The sequence below is a fragment of the Ochotona curzoniae genome, unplaced genomic scaffold (assembly GCF_017591425.1).
Source record: "Ochotona curzoniae isolate NIBS_2020 unplaced genomic scaffold, NIBS_Ocur_1.0 contig_4558, whole genome shotgun sequence".
NCBI lineage: Eukaryota > Metazoa > Chordata > Mammalia > Lagomorpha > Ochotonidae > Ochotona > Ochotona curzoniae.
Window position 1 is genome coordinate 985,568 of NW_024466327.1, and position 23,578 is coordinate 1,009,145.

The 23,578-nt window shown below is 41.8% G+C and overlaps 1 protein-coding gene across 1 annotated transcript; it reads left to right on the forward strand.

Moving 5' to 3' along the window:
* Window positions 1-325: 325 nt before the first annotated feature.
* GORAB (golgin, RAB6 interacting) lies at window positions 326-22,869 on the forward strand. The gene is made up of 5 exons (XM_040986824.1): window positions 326-407; window positions 7,769-8,123; window positions 11,022-11,123; window positions 13,729-13,869; window positions 21,207-22,869. Exons 1-5 carry the CDS (start codon window positions 347-349, stop codon window positions 21,649-21,651), a joined length of 1,104 nt encoding a protein of 367 aa, XP_040842758.1. The 5' UTR covers window positions 326-346; the 3' UTR covers window positions 21,652-22,869.
* Window positions 22,870-23,578: the final 709 nt, after the last annotated feature.

The window sequence follows — 23,578 nt, forward strand, 5'->3', positions numbered from 1 at the left end:
CCCCACCCACTCGCAGCCGCTACCTAACTGCCTGCTCTCCTCCTCCCTAACTCATGCCGCCATCTCCCTGTTTCTCTGCCGAAGCGGTTAAATCCGAAGTTTCAGAAGCCAGGAGGGCGAGCGGAAGCGAACGAGGGGACACGCTTGTCGCTGTGACCACTTTTGCCGAGGTAGTTTATCAGGCGGTGCTCGAGGCAGCCTGGAAGGGCGCAGGCCCCTGAGGCCGGAGGGGACCTGGCGGTCGGGGCCGGGCGCGCTGACTGGCTGCTTGGCCGGAAGTGCCGGGGCCGCCGTGCTGGCAGGGCTGGCCCGAGTGGGGCGCTTGGGGGATCGGCGAGCGGCGCGGATGGCGCAGAGCTGGGCCGGCTTCTCGGAGGAGGAGCTGAGGAGACTGAAGCAGACGAAAGGTGACGAGTGGGCGGCCCGACGATGGTTTCCTGGGCTTGTGGCGGGCAGGAGCTGAGCGCACGGGGCTGCCGGGCTCCCCTCCTCCTTGGGGCCGAGTGGTTTTCGGAACCCACGGAAGGGAGTGGGATTTGAGAGAAGGGAGTCTGCTGTAAGGAAGAGTGGCCGCACGGACCAGGGGGTCGGGATGTTCCGGGGTTCGGGTCAGGTGCGCACAGCATGCTGAAACTCTTTGACAGTTGATAGAAGCAGGCAGGAGAGGAAGCGCGCCCGTGCCTGAATAAGCACAAAAAATGTAAAACACACACTTGGCGTATGCCACTCCAGTTGTCCAGTTACGTTTGCACTTCTTTCTGACGCAGAAGGTCTTGGGGAGATGAGCTGTGAATCCATTGTATACTGTGTTGCTTTCCTAGCTTAGGGATAAGCTCAAATCGTGTTCTTCTAATCTACAACCATGGAGTTTTGTCGAGCAGTCATTGGGGAGAGGAGTGGTTGTACTGCTTAAAGTCGTTTCATGACCCAGGATTGCTAAGACTTGGTGGAAAGGTTTCCATAAGAAGATGCTCCTTTGTGGTTGCAATTTCATTAAAGATCTGAATTCGTGACCCTGGCAGTGCACACCCGTTGTGGGAGAAGTTTACACTGCTCTTGATTCAATGATTTAAATGCTTTGCGTTGGAGAAAGATTAAATCTTACTGTGCATTTTATTTAAGTTTTGTCAGTGGCAGAAATTAGATATTTCTCAGGTTATGTGTACGCTTTTATCATAGATGTGTGATTGTCTAGAACGGGCAAGTGGGATAAGAGTGAGTCTGTAGTGTAAGGCCTGGTAGGTTATTGGGATTGGAATGCTTTGCAAAGCTGTATCTTGAGAGTACCAGAGTGTGTGGTGAACTGGCCAGCTAGCTTGATGTTCTGATTCACACCCACTTTTTCCGGGTCTGACTCCAGGTTTCAAATGTCACCCTCTGCTTTAGGCAATGCGGAAGTGAGCGAGTTATGGGCCCTGCCTTCACAGAGCTGCTCACCTAGTGAGTGAGGGGGCAAGCCAGGGGATGATTGGAGAATAGGGTGTGCAAGAGGTTGCGATGGAGCTAGCAGCAGCCTTGCCGTGCTGGGATGGAGCTTAGAAATCTTTGATGGAAGTGTGTGTTGATGGAGGCAGATAAAACAACAAAGAAATGTAAGTCACACATGTATTAGCTAGAACTGTATTTTGAAGCATCTCGGTTTGGGATTGCTAGAAAGTGATAAGAGCCTAGCTGTCTGAGCCTGTGGTTCGATCACAGGACCTTCGAATGCGACGACGAGTCACAACTCCGCAAGTCACAACTCCGTGACCGCTTTGAGGACAGGAACATGTTAGCATTTTTTGCCATTAAGGTGTTTCAAAATGTGTATGGAAAATGGCATTTAAACTAGTTATTTTGGTGCATTTTTAAAAACGTTTGTTGATAATTTTTTTTTCCATAATGCACGTTTTCATGAACTTTAAGGTGTTCTCCAACTTTAAAAACTTAAATAAGGCAGGAACATGAAGTGGGTTGCAGGGGAATAAAGACAACCTACGGCCCACCCACCTGTGTGTGTGTTGGGTAAAGAGGCCAAAGAATATTCTTAGTAGAACATTGTCAAGAGCTCAAGTGCTTACTAACGAGAACAGGTAAGTGAGTTGTGGTTACTCGCCTGGTTAGCTACTGTGGCACATATGGGAATATATTAGTTATAGCCACATGAAATAACCAGCCATAAGTTCCCTAAGGATTCTGGGTAAAAAGATCTGTTGCAGATGATAATATACAGTCTGATGCTATTTACCCAAGGTCAGCAGTGGGACAGTAGGCACGCTGGGCATCTGTAAAGGGGGCGACAGGCATGCTGGGCATCTGTAAAGGGGACGACAGGCATGCTGGGCATCTGTAAAGGAAATTGGGGCGACAGAGCACTGTCAGGGCGGTTGCATAGGGAACTTGAACCCAATTCAGCTGCAGTCACAAATAGTCCTGAAATATGAATGCTACAGTCTTATTTCTCACTCTGGTTCCATGGTGGCAGGTGACTGCTCTATGTAGTCACTCAGGAGGTCACCACGGCAGGAAGAAAAATGTGAAAATGAAACATTGACGATCCCGTACTTTCTCCAGGAACTGATGTCCTACTTACAGTTAACAACAGCGAGTTACATGACATACCGTTCTGTGTGTTTCACAAGGTGGAGGGTGTGTCTAACCTTGACCGTGACGCCTACTGCAATCATGTTTTGTCAGTGTCGTTACTTTTTATGGCCTCTATACAGGGTGGGATCTCTACAGCGTGAAAGAGTGTGCGTGACACACACACCCATACATTGTATGTATGATGGATTTCATAATGCAGAAAAATCGAAAACTTACAAATAAAAGCAGGATAGCCACATGCTGTTAATTTCCCAGAGATGTTTATTCCTAATGCTGGTTATTTGTATCCTGTTTAATAACTTCTGGTACATTATTTTCAAATTTATAATTGCTGCCATTTTTTACATCGTAAATTAGTCCCTGTTGTAATGTTCAAAATACTAATTTTCTTCTTTACTGAATAGGTTTTTTTTATAAATATAATGTAAGGTATGGGTAATTTTTGTCTTTTCCATGCGGATAATTTTCCCGCATGTCCATTGGCTAAGTAATCTTACCTTCTGCTGTTGGTTTGCTGTGCCATTGTCACCGTACACAATGCTTCATCCGTTTGTGACTCAGATTCTGGGTTCCCTGTTCTAACCTGTTATTAATTCATCCACTCTTGCACCAATATCACACAGTCTTGAAGCTTCATACTACCAATGATTTCTACTGATACAGTCTGCTTTTCTTGTTTGAAAATTTCTTGCTCTTCAGCCTTTATCTTTTCATGTAAAATCTAATAATTTTACCAGATTTCATGAAAAATTGCCTCTTTGGATGATGTTGAAGACTTTTGGTTTTCACCCCCCGCCCCCCCGCCAAGATTTTGTTTATTTGTTTGAAAGGCAGTCAGTAAGAGAGAAAGGAGAACGAGGTCTGTGTGCTGGTTCACTCTCCAGATGGCCATGGCAGTGAGGGTAGGCCAGGGCAGAGCCGGAGCCAGGAATTCCATCCTAGCTGCCTGAGTGGGTGGCAGGGACCAGAGCCTTTGGAGCACCTGCTATGTTAATGCATTCACAGGAGGTGGGAAGAAGTGGAGCAGCTGGGTCTCCAACTGGTTCTTAGGGATTGCCACGGGGCAGGTGGTGGCTTAGCTCACTGCTGCACAATGACGGCTTCTTTCTCTCCTGCTTTGTCAAAGTGTCATTTTGTTTATTTAAAGATGTAGATTTATGGAGGAATGGGGGTAATATCTTCATGTAGTAACAGTACCATTGGTGTAGCGTATGTTACCACTTACCTGGGTTGCCTTTAATATCTCTTATAAAATTTAGAATCTTTCCTGTGGAGGTCTTGAATGTTTTGTCCGTTTCTGATGCATGATAATTAGTAATATTGAAATATTTTCTTTAGTTGTATTTTTGCTATTTGAAAAGTGAAAAATACAAATAAGCCAAAAGAGAAGTTGACAAAATATTTGTACGGAGATTTGCAGAGCAAGAACACAGTGATGCAACATTTTACAACCATTAAAATGTCGGAGAGTACAATATTACCAGAGAGAATCGTATATGGTAGTTGCATCTTGTATACGGAGCATGTACTTAGGAGAAGTTTGACATTTCCTCTAAGGTTGTACTGGATGACCCTTCCTTTTTTAGATGAAGGCAGACTCTTGCATGTGTAGAAGTAGACAGAAGAGGGCCCAGCGTGGTGGCCTAGTAGCTAAAGTCCTTGTCTTGAATGCACCAGGATCCCATATGGGCACCGGTTCTAATCCCGGCTGCTCCACTTCCCATCCAGCTCCCTGCCTGTGGCAGGGAAAAACTGGGAAAGCAGTTGAGGATGGCCCAAAGCTTTGGAATCCTGCAACTGTGTGGGAGACCTGGAAGAATTTCCTGGTCTAGATTGGCTCTAGATTGGCTCAGCACCAGCCGTTGTGGTCACTTGGGGAGTGAATCATTGGACGGAAGATCTTCCTCTCTGTCTCTCCTCCTCTCTGTATATCTGACTTCCCAATAAATAAATAAATCTTAAAAAAAAAAAAAAAAGAAGAAGTGGACAGAAGAGCAAAATCCCAGGGCAGGCCAGTCCCATCTCCCAGCACAGCATCCCATATGGACAGGAGTTGGCATTCCGGCTGCTCCAATTTTTCCCCAGCTCCCTGTTTTGGCCTAGAAAAGCAGTGGAATATCCTTTCCAATAAGGATAAATAAATAAATATTAAAAAGAAAAACATATTCCACAGAAACAAAAGCCTGGAGCCAAGGTCACCAATGGAAAAACCAATAGACTGTAGTTAATTCTGACAGTGGAATGTCACACAACATTCAGAATGAGTGATTGAATCAGAAGGACCATTGTGGGTGAATATTGGTTATGTAATATTAAGTTTAAACATGTGTGTGACACCTGTCTTATAATGCTAAAGCAAATAAGTAAATCTTAGGAATAATTTGTAGATAAAGTGTGGCCGTTAGAGAAGGAAGAGAATGACCAACACATATTGGAAATGGTAATTTTCTTGAAGGAGCGAGGCTTATGCAAAGGATTTAGAGCAAAGATCACAAACTGGTGTCCTTTGCTTTACTTTTAATTAAAAAATGTGTTTCATTTTAAGGTTTCTCCCTTCTTCCTTCTCTCTCATTCCTTCTTTGATTCAATTTGGTACTTTCTAAGTTAGTAGTGGTGATAATCATTAGTGATATTTTCCAAACTAGCCGGCGACCCTCGTTTTGGGGTAGGGCAGTGTATCAGGTCAGCCACTGACCTGTGAACGGGATAGAAGGGTAGTGCCACTACTGCGTCAGAGCAGTTAGTAGCTGTGACAAGACTGTTCCGAGTTCTCGCTGTGCCCTTTGTCATGTTGGCCAATGCCACATGGTAACTGTGCAATCAGTCTGGAGCTCTGAGAGACTCATTACCACGGCCGCTTTGCTCATTTCAGTTGATATTATTGAGAAATAAGCTATTGATGCTGAAAACAAGTGAGATCCTAGAGTTGTTTCCACCTTACAGTAGTCCAGATTTTTCCTAATTGACACTTCCCTACTTAAAATAAAAATGTTTTAAATAAAAATGTAACTATTTTTAAAAAGATTTATTTATTTTTACTGGAAAGTTAGATATACAAAGAGGAGGAGAGACAGAGAGACAGAGAGGAAGATCTTCTATCTGATGGTTCACTCTTCAAACTGAGCCAATTCAAAGCCAGGAGCTTCTTCCGGGTCTCCAACATGTGGGTGCAGGGTAGGGTCCCAAGGCTTTGGGCCGTCCTCAACTACTTTCCCAGGCCACAAGCAGGGAGCTGGATGGGAAGCAGGGTTGCTGGGATTAGAACCGGTGACCATATGGGACCCCTGCGTGTGCAAGGCAAGAAATTTAACCACTGCACTATAGTGCCAGGCTCAAAAATGTAACTACTAATCATGAATAGTCGCTAGGTTTGATGCACTGACAGTGACGCTGGCGATGACGGAGGTGATGTGAAGGACAGTGTGCTCCTCACTTTGCCATGGTCCTTGACTTTTACAGCCCCCAATACACAACATGTAAACACTGTGTTCTCTGTTGAAGGGTCTGGATTTTGAGTGGAGCAAAAATTTTTAATTTGATCGCATGTTCTATAAAGATGCAAAATAAAAGCTGTATGAACTAATTTGCAAGGAAATGGCTAATAACTCAGTGAATTTGTTTGGGATGTAGGCAAGTTCAGTGACATTTTCTAATTTTGTGAATAAAGATCAGTGGCCACGAAGAAGTGTGTTGTGGGATATAGGAGGATCTTTTGTTTCTGGGTAAAGTCAGCAATAGCATTTGTTTTTGATAGCATTAACTTTTTTTTTCTTAAGATTTATTTATTTATTGGAAAGTCAGATATACAGAGAGGAGGAGAAACAGAGAGGAAGATCTTCCACCCGATGATTCACTCCCCAAGTAAGTACAACGGCCCATGCTATTCCTATCCAAAGCCAGGAGCCAGGAACTTCTTCCAGGTCTCCCACACGGGTGCAGGGTCCCAAGGCTTTGGGCCATCCTCAACTGCTTTCCCAGGCCACAAGCAGGGAGCTGGATGGGAAGTGGAGCAGCCGGGATTAGAACTGGTACCCATATGGGATCCTGGTGCATTCAAGGCAAGGACTTTAGCCACTAGGCCACGATATAGGGCCCTAACTTTTTTTTTTTTTTTAACATTTTCTGTATATGTTTTGTTTGATTATTGTACTTTGAGAATTAAGTAGGACAGGTCATTTCAATAGTTTTGAGGTGACAAAACAGACACTAAGTGATGAACTAGTCTGACATTACTGAGCTGACGGAAGCAAAGCTGAGACTGGGAGTCAGGAGCTTTTAAAACATCTAGATAATGAACTTGTGTTATGCCAAAGGGTAACACACAGAACTTAGAAAAAGAACTCATCTCCATTTCCCTTCCTAGGCATTTATAGCGAATGCTATTTATAGGCCTTTTTAATAAAGTGTGGGTGAGAGTAAATTCTCCATTTGTGACCCTAAGTACGAGGTTAACTGGCGTTGGAAGTCTAAAAAGTAATAAAGCATATTATTTAATTGTGCTTTGGAGTATAAACTCTAGGTTATCCTTTATTTGCTTTTTTTTGTGGACAACATTAAGATTAGTTTGAACGTACTTTGATTAGAGGTTGATAAGTTGCTGACAGATGCAACTGTGGGTGCTCTACAAGATGAAAGAAAATTATTTGGGGTTAACTAGTTTTCCTAGAAATAAGAGACTTTACTCAGCGACATTGCTGTCACAGTACATGCCTGTGTGTCATATTGCCCTAAAACTTATGATTGGAGGAGATCCCTCTGGAAAACTCAACGACCATTCTGTTTCAGGAGGAAAGGAGAATTGTATATATATATATCATACTTCAGCGTTTACGGTGTGTAGTCACAATTAGTTGGTTCTTTTGATAGTTATTGAATCAGGTTGAAAAAGAAACCTCGCTTTGTGTCCAAAGCCCCGACTCACAGTCAAATGGCCTTCCATTGAAGATAGAGATTTGGGATAGTTTCTGTTCAGTGTTGACACTGTAATGTGAGAACTCTTGAAACTGTAGGAAGTTGGCTGCCTTTCCCTGGCTGTGGCAGGTGGAGAAGGTGGTGGTGGAGGGAGGGAGGGGTCGCCAGAGTTATTCTCAGAGTTAGGTATGTCAGTGCTTTGTTGCCTTGGAGAAATTGTCCTTATGTGCTACTCACACGGAGGAATGCTCCTCTTTCCCGTTTCCTGCAGATCCGTTTGAGCCACAGCGGCGTGTCCCTGTGAAGAAAAGTCGGCAGCAACTTCAGCGAGAAAAAGCTGTTTTAGAGCAAAGCCAAAAACTTGGTCTTCAGGATGGCTCGGCCTCGTCACCTCCAGAGCAGCTGCTCTCTGCGCCGAAGCAGAGACCTGACACTCGCAAAGCACCTGCTCCGGGCCCTCCTCCCAGCGCTCTCACCCACACCACTCCCGTGTGCGCTGCAAAACCTCTGCCTAGTGAGAGCCAACCAAGGGAAACCAGACTTGAAAATTCCCATGATGGTCACAAGAATGTTGAGGTTTTACCTCCCAAAGCAGAATGCAAATTGGAGAAAAAGACAGTGGAATTGTTAGTAAGTCTATATGTCCATGAGATTCTTTTATTCTTGCTGTTTTCTTCTCCATTGAGCTTTCAGAAAATAAAATTTAGTGTCTCTCTCTCTCTCTTTTTTTTTTTTTAACATCTCTTCTGTTCTGTTTTGAAGTTTAGAAGAATGATGAATGAACTATTGAAAATTTGCTGTAACACATAAGGCTCTGTTAGGTACTTTTGAAGAATTGATTTCATTGAGTTTTCACAAGAGCCTTACAATTCATGTCTGTTATTATTATTATTATTATTATTATTATTATTATTATTGCTTTAGAAATAAACTCTTTGGGAATCAGGGAGGATACTGTGTTCTTAAAGCCAACATACGGCTAGGCAGTGGAGAGTGTCGTTCATGTGAAAGTGTTTTTTTTTTTTTTTAAGATTTATTTATTTATTGGAAAGTCAGATATACAGAGAGGAGGAGAGACAGAGAGGAAGATCTTCCGTCCAAAGATTCACTCCCCAAGTGAGCACAACGGCCGATGCTATGCCTATCCAAAGCCAGGAGTCTCTTCCGGGTCTCCCACGCAGGTGCAGGGTCCCAAGGTTTTGGGCCATCCTCGACTGCTTTCCCAGGCCACAAGCAGGGAGCTGGAAGGGAAGTGGAGCAGCCAGGATTAGAACCAGTGCCCATATGGGATCCCAGCGTGTTCAAGGCGAGGACTTTAGCAGCTAGGCCACAGTGTAGGGCCCGCGTTCATGTGAAAGTGACCCCAAGCCCTGTCCTTTAGACACCCCAGAGGCAGTTTTCCCAGGCGGAGCACTGCTCTCCCCTTTGAATGGGTTGTCAGCTTCCATACTGTACCTTCATTGGCCCAGTAAAAGGCTCCGATAAAGATGTCACGCGAGACAATATAGGAATTTAATTGCATCAGTAGATTTTAAAAAAATTATTGAGTGTGTATATTTTTGAGGCTCTTACACTTTTCATCAAAGTACAGAGAACAGATTTCATGCATTCCATACAAATCCAAGGAGACAACCACATTTCTCAGATTCCTCCCTGTAATCCCCTCTCTTCGTTAGTTTTTGCAGACATCGGGTTTTTTTTTTTTTGTTTTTGAGACAATTTCTTTTCCTTCTTCCTACAGCTGAGGGAGGAGAGTGAGTGTGTAGAGATTAGAAAGAGCCTATATGATTTACTTTCAGCACACTTTAGAAGTTGCCCTTCTGACTTGTGAGTTCTGATGGGAGAAGCAGAGGAAAAGCAATGGCAGTTGTTTCTGTTTTGCCTTTTCCGAAGTGTCATATGTTGTCTAATCCCAGATATTTTCTGAACCTCTACTGGTCTAGATTCTGTACTCTGAGGTTTTAATGTCTCTTACTACCAGAAGCTTATGCTTAGGAAATAATTTGACAAAAATATATAACCACATGCATTAGGAAGCCAATGTTGGACAAGTGCATACATCTAAATTTCTTTTAAGAGTAGTTTATCAGCAGAGCTCTGAGAACTCTGATGAGAGTAGCTTATCAGGAGAGAGGAGTTTAGCTGGACATTTTCAAATGCTTATTTTCATTATATTTGTAAGGCAGAGGGGGACAGTTTCCATTTACTGGTGCACTTCCCAGATGCCCCTTGACAGCTGTAGCTGGACCACGCTGAAGTGAGGATCAAGAATTCCAGCTAAGTCTTTCCCAAGAGTGGCAATGATACTTCAGCAGTTATCTGCTTGCATAAGCTGGGAGCAGAACCAAAACTCAAACCTGGGCACTCCCGATGTGGGTGCCGATATTCCAAGTGTGCCCTTCCTGTGTGTTTTGTTTTGTTAGATACTTGAAAGAATATTTGCAGGATACGTATAATCAAAGCAGCCATTATGCACAGGAGAAATTCTAAACTTTTAAGAAGGGGAAAGTAAAACCATAACCTAGAGAGTACTCACTTCCATGGAAGATGCACATGACAGAATAGAGAATTAAAAAGTCGAGAAGAGCTTCAATGCAAAAGTTGTTTGCTTGGTGACTTGGCAGATCCAACACACAACCCAAGCCTTCTGAGGAAGAACAGTCCCAGTCAACATAACTGCTAGAGAAATTCCAAGCATCAATGTTGCAGATCCCTGGGAGGGTGCACTGAGCTGGACCACAAGCACCTGCTGAGGAGATGCCTGCAGTAGAGAAAATGAGAAGCCAGCAGTGCCAAATCTGAGGTGAAAGCAGGAATGGAGAGCAAAGGACAGTTAGGAAGCGGTCACTACCTTTCAGAATAGATACTTAGTAAAATTGACTATTACTTTGTTGGACATCAGGCTTGTGACTGGAAAATGTTAATGTATTTCAGAATTGGACTTGGGAAGAATGTGTACTTTGAAACCGTTGAAGGTATTCTTTAGCATAGCTCTACTTGGCTTTAGCCCAGTGTTCTAATCCATTTAGAAACTCTGAAGGGTTGGGAAAAAGTGAACCAATGAAAGAAAATGCAGGAAGCAAACATTGCTTATTAAAGACATTGAAGATGGTGGAACCTCTCAGTGTAGAACACTAGAAGGTATACTATGACATCAGCTATCGTCCAATTTGCTTTGATTGCCATTTTGCATATAATGCATAACTAGCTTACACAAATGTCTTTGTACTTCTAAGAAAATGCCATAGTACTCTGGCTTTTAGTTTGTGGGTTCCTAGATTATATACATAAAATGCATTTCAAAGGTCCAATATGTGTAAGCCTCTTCAGATCAGAGCCTTTGTTCCTATTAGAACAAAATAATGAGCTGCAGATGGATGGATTTCTTTTAAGAGGAATTTTGAAAGAAAATGCACGTGATCTGCTTGATTAAATTTTATACTTAAGGGCCTGAGATTGCAAGGTGAGGGATAGTGTGGCTGTCTTTTTAATGAATTCATTTTTATATTTCTTTTGCTGCCTAGGCAAGAAAAATCTCGTTGGGAAGTCCTCCAAGAAGAACAACGGCTAATGGAAGAGAAAAATAAACGTAAGAAAGCCCTGTTGGCTAAAGCTATTGCAGAAAGGTGAGGCACTCGAGGCAGGAGATGTCTGTAACCTGTGATCAATTCTGTCATGTCACCTGTTCATTTTCTCTACGACCATTATGTGGAAGGCTAACTAAGCAAGTTATTATGCTTTAGAAGTAATACTGAAATTCTAATAGTAATTTATGAAGGGGTTACTTTTAAAGCACAGATCATACTGAATTTACACACACATTATTGCCAATAAGGATTAAACATTGGGGTTGGCATTGCAGGGTAAAGTTCCATGATGCCATCATCCCGTGTGGGTGTTGGTTGATGTCACAGCTGTTGCACTTTCATTCCAGCTGTTGGCTAATGAAAAAAGCAGGAAATGATGGCCTACGTGTTCCATGTAAGAGACCTGGATGAAGCTCAGGGCTCCTGGTTCAGCCTGGATATTGAAGACATTGGGGGATGAATGAGCTGATGGGAATTTCATTCTCTCTCTCTTTTCTGCAACTCCTGACTTTCAGATAAATAAAATATTCTTCAAAACAACAACAAAAACCCTTAAGATCATGTTCAGTGTTTTCAGTTTTAACTGTCAACACATTCAGAAAGAAAGCAGTTAACAGCTATCAATATATGTACATTAGCTACAAATACAGGTTTCAATTTAACTGGCCTTGGAGATCTGTTGTTAGAGGAGTAAGGTTATCCCTTATATGTGACTTAACACTGTCGAAAAGTCTAAATTCTGTTTTCTGTGGATATTTTTCTTACATGACTTATCCTGCCTCCGTTAATAGAAGATGCATAATCTAGTTAAACTGTTCTTGATGACTTTCAGATGTAAGCTTGGGAACCCTGAGTTCTTGCGTCATCCCTCAATGTCAGCATTGTCAGTAGTCCCTTCTCACTTACTGTGTTCTGCCAGCCTGGCTCACCAGCCCTTCTACGTAGGACACTCTGCACCCACTCACTACCCCTTGGTTTGTAGTTTCTCATCTCCTATGACCATAGAAATTTAAGCTTAGTTAATAAAGAAATGGTTGAGAGTAGTGAAAACTAAATGCAGGTAAATACTCAAAGGCGTTTTCTTTTTAGACCAGCAAAAGTTTGGCAAAACTGTTCTTTGAGATTAAAATATGTGTAGTTGCAGTGGCAAAGGTAGAGAAAGGTAGATGGATGTAAAAGTAATTCAGAATTATCTGCCAAAGGAATGTATGTATTTCAAGGGAAAAAAAAAGTGATGCTTTCTTTTTTTTTTTTTCTCCCAGAAGTGGTTATTAAAAAACATTGTAGTAGTGTTCAATTTGGAAAAGATTAGGAGGGTGTTTACTGAGGATTTTATATTTAAAAAAAAAATGTGCAGACTCAGTACTTCTTAACTAGGGGCCTTTGACCTAAGACAGAAAGCGTCACCATGGACAGAAATGTAAGGAAATTAATGATTGGCTTATTAAAGAGATAGGAAGTGAAGTGCTTCAGTGAAAGATTTATATTGGTAAGGAACTTTTGTTGACAGAAAGAAAGGATAAAAGCATAATGCAGTAGAAGCCAGGAGATTGTTAAGAAGCAATATAGTGGTTTTATGTGGAAAGTTTTGTTCTCCCTTGAGAATGTGTGTGGAATTTTGAAATAACTGAAATCCTGATTAAAAGTTCTCTTTTGTATTTACTTATTCTCCTTCTTAAATGCATATTGTACTTGGCAGTTGTGAGGGCTTGGGACTTGATGAGATTGGCCGTGCTTTGAAACAGAGAGACAACAGTGTTTTGGTTTTGTGTTTCATAAAGAGTTTTGAAGACCTCTACTTTTGTTTTGAGAAAAGAGTAACAGCAATCAAAGTTTGGGCAAGTGGGTTCCAAAGAAGCCAAGTGGAAGTTTCAGTTGTATAAAGAAATGTTCAATATAGGTGTCTGTGTTGTAAGATTTGTGTCTTTGAAGGGTAGAGTTACAGAGAGAAGAACAGAGCTAGAGGGAGATCTCCCATCTACTGGTTCGCTCCTTAAGCAGCCTCAACAGCAGAGTGGGGGTGAGTCTGAAGCCAGGAGTCAGGGGCTTCATTCTGCTTTCCCATGTGGCCCAGGTACTTGGCCAGTCAGTCCAATGGTGCCTTCCCGAGCACATTACCAGATCTGAGGCGGAAGTCAAGCCTATGCTATGTTACCGTAGCAGTTGGTAGCTTAGACCTCTGAGCCACAGTGTAGACCCTTGGTATCCATTCTTGAATGTCTGACAATATCAGAATGAAAATAGGCTTAGTAAGAAGAGGAATTTAAGATGACCTCTTCGGGAAACTTTGCTGAATATGCCCATATAAAGAGAATTGAGACATATTTCTTCTAGAGTTTGTTCCAACATATTGAATGATGAATGCACACAGGTGAATGGGGGAAATTTCTTCGTTCTTTCTACCTTGTTTGTGAAAATTATAGGTGCTAATAGAAAATTGGACAAAATACAGGGGAGGTGCTCGGATGCATTATTAGAGATATATCAGAATGTTATCAGCCTTTTGTGTAGTTTTTCTGGCTTTTCTAATTTTCCACAGTTCGTAAATACACAGTGTCTTCCCCTTTCTCTTACATGGTCTGTGGCTACATGATTTTGACATACATGTTTTTGATTTTATCCCCTCACATTCTTGATTTTCTAGATCTAAAAGAACTCAGGCAGAGACTGTGAAACTGAAGCGGATCCAGAAGGAGTTACAGGCGTTAGATGACATGGTCTCCGCTGACATTGGAATCCTCAGGAACCGGATTGACCAGGCCAGCCTCGACTACTCACATGCCCGGTAGGTCGAGAAAATTCCATTCAGAACGAGGAATCTGCTGGCTAGCTGGGCCAATAGCTTTGCTGTATATCAGCGCTTACGCCTCCGAGCCAGTCTCTGTGGTACAAGGCCTGTTTCTCTGTGGTTCCAATTCAGATCTCCTCCGTGAAGCTTCCCTTAACTCTGCCAGCTAACCTTGTCCATATGTCTCTTAAAGTATTCCTTGCATTATATTTTAGCGCTTATTGGCAATCCATCAAAAATTGGATGTTTTGGACTTTTTTCTTTAATATCTCAGAATTTATCAGAGTGAATGTCTGAGTGACTTAACCTCTAAAAGTTTATTATTCTTATCACCAAATGTGTGCTGTTTCCGTTAAACTTTTGTGTTATTTGATATGGTTTTTATTAGATTGGAGTCAAGGTCTTTCTTTAGTTTGCATCATAGTGAAAATATTTAGCTTTTTAAAAAATTTTTATTTATCTGAGATCTAGGTTAATTTTTTTAAAGTTTAAATTTCAAAAGTATCTCTCTTAAGAACTTGTATTTTCTTTTTCTCTATTTTTTGCATCTCAGACATACTGTGTACAAAATAGTGTGATATCCCATGTTTTCTTGGTTTTAACCACTGCCATTTTTCTCAAAGAGGGAAGAAAATTCATGGAGTGTTTTTAAATGGAGTAACACATGTAAAGAATTACATGGACTTTGCGAACAGATAAAAGGGCAAAACTCTGTCCTATTTCAGGGTTTTTGGTCCCCTCAACATTGCTTTAATCATCCGGGTTTGTCTTTTTTCACAAGGGAATGCTGTGCTAATAACTCAGTTTTGCATCTTTCTCTGTAACACTAGAAATCAATCAGAATGCCTCATTAGTCCAGGGTAAACCACAACATCAGAATGTTTATATAACAATTTAATAAAGAGGAAATGCTTGATTGTGGTTTGTAATTCCCTGTTTAGCGTTTGAGAAAGAAGCTGTGGTTGTCCTTGTGACTGTTGAAATTGTTGTGTGACCATGTGCTATCAGAGTTGCGTTTATTAATTAACAGCCTAAACTAATGCCATCAGTAGCTGATAAACAGAAGTCACAGACTTTTATTAATAAGGCCATTGAGGAGGTAACCAAGATATCAAGACTAAAGGAAGCTTTGATTTTTTTTTTTTTTTTTTTTTTTTTTTTTTCAATAATCTTAGTTTATTAGGGTACAAAGGGTCACGGGCTACAGGGTGAAAGTGGGTAATATCATTGTTTCCACACTAATATAATCATTTTGCCCTGTATCTAGGGTTAGGGGAGTAACAAAGGGGAAAGCCCCACCCTACCTCCCACTCATCCCCGATCCCCAACATGAGGCGCGCTCCAAGGGTCCTGCTCATACAGTTTTGATAGTTCAATCAGTTCTGGATTGCTGCCAATCTCTCCGTCCCAACCGTAATGAAACCTATTCAGAGTCTACTGGCTGACAGTCTCTTGATGGTTGGGGTTCCAAGATCAGCAGTTCAGTTCGAGAAATATCCAAAGAAACTTCATCTGAGTTGATCCCAGATCTGATTCTTGAGTGAGTTTGCTAGTACAGACTCCAACACTGTTCGTCACACCAATCAGCTTATGCATATGCTGGTCGTTGCGATTGCTGGGTCCGTTCGGCTTCCAGCCCTGTCTTCCTTGTGAACCAATGGGTGTTGTAGTCCAGCTCGATTCTACCCACTTCATACTCGGTCTTCATGCAAACCAGTTGGAGCTACAGCCTAGTTGGGGCGACTCCCCATAACCCCTACCAGTTCTGCCCCCTACCCTGGTTCCCATGCTTGCCAGTATGCACTGCAGGCTTGTCCAGTCTGTCCCACATCCCAATTAGCTCTCGCACACGTCAATGGACGTTGAAGCCTGGTTCAACCCAACCAACCTATTATCCAGCCCATACACCCACTGGCAGGTGCCTTTCTGTCAAGCCACCCCTGCTCCTAGCCTGGGTTTCATGCTGTCCAGTGAGGGTGGTAACCCTGAGGGAGGTGCCCACTATTTCCCTACTAGGTCACACCCACTCCCAGAGTATGCCGTCTCCAGGTAGTTTTGGCATTTGACTTGTCAGAATTGGCTCCTAGTACCAGCCTCTGCCAGCTAACGCTGTGGCTAAGCCCAAACACACCCCTCAACCCACTCTAATTTTAACTTGCACCAGTCAGAACAGTCAGCTCACCGTGAGGCCCACAGGTGCTATAGCCCTGCCTAGTCTGAACTGCCCCCATCCGTATTCACACTTTCCAATGGAAGTAGTTATCCAGCAGGGGTGCCCACGTTCCCCTGTTGGCTTTGCCTCCTCCCTGATTGTCACATGTGCTGGTTGTGTGCTGCAGCCACATCTGGTACAGCTCATCTCACCTTGGCATTACTTGTTGTGTACTGGTATGTGTTGCAACCGAACCTGGCTCGGCCCACACTCTGTTCTGGTGCTCGGATTCACCAGAAGGTAATGTGAACAGATTCAGGCTGGTCTGCCCCCAACCCATGCCATGTGTATGCCAGTGGGATAATTTTCATTGCCTGTTCTGGGTTGTTCCCTATTGTGCTTCTTGCGCTTACCTGCATGGGACTGTGTCCTGCCAGAGAAGTTGCCCAGGCTCCTCCACCAGAACCTCTCCCAATGCCATTGGAACGTTTATTCTCCATAACATAAGTTAGCTGGAGGAGCATTTTTATGCCTTGCTAGCCTTTTATATGACCACATACTACAAGATTCAGTGCTGGGTATATAACAGCAATATAACCTTACTAATATTTTTTTCATAGTAGAAACTGGAGAAGGATGCTTTTTTTTTTAAGTTTTATTTTATCTACTTGAGAGGTGGAGTTACACTGAGAGGAAGAGGGAGAGAAATTTTCCATCACTGTTTTGTCACATAAAGTAATATATAAAGTTCTGGTACCTGGAAACTGGATATCTTCAGGAGGCTGTTTTAAGCCTTCCATAACCTTCCTTTTGATTATACAACAGCAGCAAAATGTCTTCCTCTGATTGTTTTTTTTTTTTTTTTTTTTTTTGTTACTGTGTCTATAGGCAAAAAATGAAGAAGCTATCCTCAACTGTATTCAGTGAAAACTAAGAACAAGTAATGAAGCCATTTCCAGGTTTTTTTATAACTTCAAAAAAAAAAAGTTATTTATGTGAAAGGCAAGAATTGCACAGCGCAACAGCTTGTGTGTCTGCAGTTTACTTGCCTGCAGCAGCTGGGGTGGGCCGGGCCGAGGCAGGGAGGCCCAGAGCTCGACCAGGCCTCACCGGTGGCAGGACCCCAAGTGCTTGCTGAACTGTTATTTGCTGCCTTGGCAGGCCGCAGGGCAGGACGCTGGTTCAGAAGTAGGGTCGCTGGTGCTGGACCCTGCACTCTAATAAGAGAAGCAGTCACCCCCAGAGAGCATCTTAACCTGCCAGTACCACAAAATCTGCCCCTTTTGTACCTGCTTGAGGGCTTGGGGTACTTTAACACAGAAGAGAAAATAAATGTATCATTTTCTGTTTTCTTATTGTTTCGGCTCTTTAAGCCCAAAGGGGAATGATTAAATGAAGAATCAAGAAATTATTCTTAAGGTGATAAGATGACAAAATATCTGAAAATATAAGAAAAGTAAGATATCTGTTATCCTCTGTTGTATTTAGGTAAATAAAAGTATCCATTTAATTCATCTAAACTAGTTATAAAATAAAATTCATTATACATATATATATATTTTAAAATGTATTAATATTTTTATTGGAAAGTCAGATATACAGAGAGGAGGAGAGACAGGAAGATCTTCCGTCCGATGATTCACTCCCCAAGTGACCACAACAGCCAGAGCTGTGCTAATTTGAAGCCAGAAACCTCTTCCTGGTCTCCCACGTGGGTGCAGGGTCTGTAGGCTTTGGGCCGTCCTCGACTGCTTTCCCAGGCCACAATCAGGGAGCTGGATGGAAGCGGGGCTGCCGGGATTAGAACCGGCGCCCATATGGGATCCCTGTGTGTTCAAGGCAAGGACTTTAGCTGCTAGACACCATGCCAGGCCCCAAATTCATTACATTTTGTTAAAAAGTAAATTTTCTCTTTGATTTTTGAGACTTCTAACAAGGGATAAAAATCCTGATTTGTTAATCTGTACAAATAGAACTGCTCAGAAAAAGAACTGAAAGTGGATCCATAGAACCTTATGGTATTTTGAAGGTTAATGATTTAGTTGTTTTAAAACTTGTGGGTTACCAACCAGGAGACGTTTTTTTCTAAAATCCTTGAAATAACATTCATTAAATCTTTCAGTGTCCATTTGAAAAAAGAAAGCGATGCTCTAATGACATTTCCAGCGCTGTGCGTCTGACTGTGCTGTTTGTGATGCACTTATCCTGCTGCAGAGTATTCTGGCTCTGCCCCCTGTTATCCACCTGACCCCAGATGCCGTTTGTAAAACCCGTCGGTATTGTAAACGTAAATCTCTCTGCACGAGAAGGGATGGTGCATGTTTCTGGCCAGAAGGACTTTAAATAAATAAACAAAATACAAAAGTCTTCAGTGATTTATCCAGGATGAAAGATGAATGCAAACCCAGGGACCTATTTGCAAATGTTAATTTCAATACAGTATTCACGGGCCTGGTCTGTGATGTCTGCTGACTGAGAGAGAGAGAGCAGCCTTACACAGGGGCAGGATTTATATTGCCAGCGTTCTTGGCTTGATGCAAGAATTATCCATAAGCAGGATATTGTATAAATTATGTGAATAAAGGATTCAGGTAGTCTACAGAGTTCCTTTAGAATAATTCTTTGCACATAGCTATTGAAAATCTAGTTTTCTCATTGTATTACTAAGTCAAACTGAAATACTGTCAGTGAACATTGTGAAAGTTTTTAAGTTTTCAAGTTTCCAGCAGCATATTGTTATAATTAATATAACAGCATACGTTTTTTTCCCAATGCTCAGTAGAGGAGTTTGTTCCTTGAGTACCTGTGAGGCAGTGGGCTGGGTGCCCGCCCAGGGTACTGTTCAATACTCAACACTCCTGTGATGTGTTGTTATCCTCACGGGCGTTTAGGCAGGCCATGTAAACCGCTGAAATTAAGTACCCAGGGTCACTTGACAAGAGGCTTCAGTTACTACGTTCCTGCCACCGTATCCATAGAAACCTAGCTGTTTTGTGCTCATGATGCTGGCCAGGGCACACCTGATTGAGACAGAGATATCCTACTGATTCCAGGACATTGAATCCGGGAGCTAAGTAGTGGCTCAACCCCCTGACACTAAGCTCTGTTAAACGGAGATGAGCCAGGCCAACGCAGCTTCTCCTTCTGGAATTGAGAGCTGAATCTTTGAGAGACTGAGTGGGGTGAGTTGGAGTTACAGCCACAGCTGGTGGCCATATTGGGCTGTGGGTAGAATGAAAAGCTCAGTTGAGAAAAACCCATTTGGCTTTTTAAAGCTCTGAAGAAAAGAGCCTTGTGAAATTGTCCCACAAGGTAAAACCTGAGCTAGCTTAAACAGATGCCTGTTCTTTGCATCTAAGAAAACGTAATGCCCAAAACCAGTGCATGCAGTAAATGATGGAGGAAATTTTTGAAACCTGAGTTCTCTAAAATCATCAAGTTTATTGGGGGCTGGGAGAAGTGGCATCAGTATGGCACAGTGGTTAAGCTGCTATCTGCAGGGCTGGCAGCACTTATGGGTGGCAGTTTACATCAGAATGTCACTTCTGATGCAGCTCCCTGCTGTAATGTGCCTGGGAAAGCAGTGGAGGATGACCCCTGTCCTTGGGCCCCTTCTCCCACATAGGGGACTCCGATGAAGCTCCTGGTACCTGGCTTCATGCTGATCCAGCTCCAGCCATTGCAGCATTTTGGGGAGTGAGCCAATGGACGGCAGATTCTCTCCCTCTGTCTGTAATTCCTTTCAAATAAATAAAAGTAAATCTTGAAAAGGAGTTTAATTTTTTTTAACTGTTTCCTTCTAAGACAGATAATCTTATATTAAGAATATCCCAGTTTTTTGTTTGTTTGATTGGTTGGTTTTGTTTTTACTGCTGTAACTGTTACACAAGAAAGTAGCTACATTGAATTGATGCAGGCAGTTGTACCAGGCAAGAATCTTGGTCATAGCAAGTGTCATTGGGAATTAAATTAAAGAACTTATTTGGCAGATGGAACCAACCTCTTGCAAGAGGAAGAATTAACACCCCGTTTTTTCTTGCTGCAGAAACAAAAGCAACAGCAGGGTAAAAGCAAAAAAAAAAAAAAATTAGAAAGATACTGATTTTTTTTTAATGTGCCAACCCAAAGCAAAAGCAAAAAAAGGAAGAGTGACTTCTTCAGCAGAATTGCCCTTTTTTAAAACCAAACTGGTGTTACTTATCAGCAGAGATTATGTGTAAATACACGAAATTTTCAAATACAAGTTTAGCATTAGTCTGTTTCTGAATAGTGAGGGAATGTTCTTAACCAAGGAGTTGTCGACTGAGAGCACTTTAATACCTTACCAGACACTTAACCATATCTGCAGGTATTCTTTTCATCATCATAGCTGGAGGATGGTACTTGTAGCTAGTAAGCAAAAGGCAGTGAGGCTGTTAGTATCCTATAATCAACAGGGCTTGTCTTTACAATATTTTATGACTCAAATTGTCAATAAAACTAGGACTGCTAAATGTATCCTGAAGTTTCCTTTTCTATTTAACATTTTTCTAATTTGTTTTTCTAATCAGTTCCCAGGAGACCACATTTTCTGCTTTCTCCATTTTGTTTGACCTTTATAAATTGGATGAGTCGTATGGTGGGAGCTCCCGACACTGGTCCATCAGAACACAGTGTATTCATCCCTTCCCAATTCTGCTGTCTGTGCGGTTCTATTGCTAGGTTGAAATTGACCAGGTACTAGTGTTTCTATCATAGAAGCTGGAAAATGCTACAAATGAGAGCTTTTGGGGCTGCATTGTGGCCTAGTGGGTTAAACTGCTGCCTGTGATACTGGCATCCCATACAGACGGTCCAAGTAGCCAGGCCCCTGTCCCCCTCTCTCTGCTTTTCAAATACATAAGTAAATCTTGAAAAAAAATCAAAGTCAAAGCTGCCACCCCTCCTGAAGCAAACACAAGTGAATTCAGACAGCTTTGGACAGAAGAAATAAGTGTGGAATCATTTTTTTAAGTTAGGTGACTATGGATTCAGCAGCCATAATCTTGTGTAGGAGGTAGATGAGTATTTTTACAGTTTTAAAGTTCATAGCTTGTTTATGCATTTCCTTCCCGATTTTAGCATTTTGTGATGATTTGTAGACCCCACTTTGCATATTCTCGATGGAAAACCAGTGGGTCCATTTTTGCCTCTCTCTTTACAGGAAGCGTTTTGACAGGGCTGAGGCAGAGTACGTTACAGCAAAGCTGGATTTACAGCGCAAGACTGAGCTCAAAGAGCAACTCACCGAGCATCTCTGCACGATCATACAGCAGAATGAGCTTCGGAAGGCCAAGAAGCTGGAGGAATTGATGCAGCAGCTGGACGTGCACGCTGATGAGGAAGCATTGGAGCTTGAGGTGGAAGTGGAAAAGATGCTTCATGAACAAGAAATGGAAGCAAGGAAACAAGTGGCTCATCTGGAGAGGCCACTTCCCCCTGCTGGGGAGAGTCTGACTGTGGGATTTGCGGATGAGAACAGGAAACCTCAAGAACAAACCGCTTCCCCAAAGACACATGAACAGTGTGAAAGTTCCAGTAGCATTCCTGTTAGAGCAGGCTATCTAGAACAAGAAGCTAATCATATTTCCACTGTTGGGACCACATGAAGTACCAGAGTTGTTTTTAAAGTTCATATAGATATCTATAAAGTGTGCTTCCTAGGAGAGATTTTACCCTGTACCTCTGCTAAACGACTGGTTACAACTGCGTTCATTTTTGAATCCATGATTGCTATTAGTAGGTTAACTTATTTGAGAATTCTGGTCCCAAATTATGATAAATTTGTATCAAAGGATATGTTCAATATCTTCAGAATTCCTTTTATCCTTATTACTGGGTGAAAAAATATGTTATTTACAAGGACCAGAGAAAACTGACATGATTGGAGTGTCTTTAGACCAAGTAAATATAGAAAAGCAGGTTGAAAAATGATACTTAAAACACAGTCAAATGCATTTTCCCTTTCCTGGGAGAAGTGTTGAAGATGGAAGTCATATTTTGTGTAATCAGTAAGCAGATAGAAAAGTTACTTTGTGAAAAAGAGTTGCTGGGGGGAAAATGTCACAAATTGGATTGCTAGAGTTGCAAGGTTTTATTTTACAGCCAAACATTTGCTTAATTGATACATGGGCACACATGCATGTGAACACACTAGATGTAATTGCACTGTTTAACATATTGCCTTGTTTATTAAACACTGAAAGGTTTCTCAAGGCTGAAAATGATTTCGAAATTCTTACTGCTACTTCTTATCCAAAAACATCACTGTATTGTCTTTCTGTAGTTATGTGTAAATATGTGTTCTACAAGTTGGACAGAAATGATAAATTGTCTTTGTTGTAAAGCAACATATGGTATGATGCTTGCTTGCTTTCTGTGGTAATGTTTTGTTAATGATGTAATATTAATGGTTGGCCACTACATTATACTAAGTGCAAATGTGTAAATTTTGTAATTTCTTCCACAGAAATCTTTGGATATTACACTAAATTATATCAGAAGTCCAAGAAAGTAAAAATAACACATCTTAATTCCTTAAAGCAGGGAATCATAAATGAAGCGAAGAATAAATATAATAATTCAGGAGCCATAATACTTTCTGAAAATGTTATGGACATCCAGTTTTTAAAATGGGTTTATTTGAGGGTATATTCTGGTAATATCAATGAGTATTTTTATATAATTTGAATTTGAAGTATAACTTCTGTAAACCTAAGCGTATATATAATTATGTTTTTATTCATAAGTGACATAGAAATTGAATGTTTCATTACCCAAAACATTCTTTACTTTTCTAAGGAATAAACTCTGATGTATTGATAAAATGGTCTTCCATTTACTTTAAAAAATATTTTAAAGCAATTTAGTATGGGTTGTTAAATAGTGTGTGAGAGTAATACCTTTTGTAGCTGTTTAGTTGGATATAGCTTCCTACTTTTCTATGAGTCTCTATTAAAGAAAATTTAATAGCTGACTATTGCAGTGCAGTAGTGCAGGTACATATGACTTAGAGGAACATGGAGGAAATGACTTGGTGGAGACCTCAGAGATCATCTAATGTAATCATTCTGTTTTATGTTGAATATTTTGAAGACAAGAGATATAATCCCTTGGTTTATTTTTACTTCAAAATGCTGGTAAATTTGCCTTTCTGTTTTCCAATACATTTTTTTTTAAGTTTATTTTTACTAAAAAGGCCGATTTACAGAAAAAGGGAGAGGGAGGGCCAGAAAGGTCTTCCATCTGCTGGTTCAGTCCCCAAATGGCTGCAAAGGCCGGAGCTAAGCCAATCCAAAGCCATGAGCCAAGAGCTTCTTTGGGTCTCTCACACGGGTGCAGGATCTGAAGGCTTTAGACCATTCTCTACTACCCTCCCAGACCACAAGCAGGGAGCTAGATGGGAAGTTGAGCCACCGGGATACAAACCAATGCCCGTATGGGATTGGTGGCACTTGCAAGCTGAGGATTTAGCCACGGAGCCATTGTGCTGGGCCCTCCCGAAACATCTTTTACATGAAGTTCACCGTATTTCCC

Excerpts from the sequence above, each read along its gene's own strand:
- GORAB (XM_040986824.1), top strand. The coding sequence starts at position 347 with ATGGCGCAGAGCTGGGCCGGCTTCTCGGAGGAGGAGCTGAGGAGACTG. Across the intron at positions 8,124-11,021 it reads GAGAAAAAGACAGTGGAATT|GCAAGAAAAATCTCGTTGGG; the intron begins GTTAGTAAGTCT and ends TTTGCTGCCTAG. Across the intron at positions 11,124-13,728 it reads GCTAAAGCTATTGCAGAAAG|ATCTAAAAGAACTCAGGCAG; the intron begins GTGAGGCACTCG and ends TTGATTTTCTAG.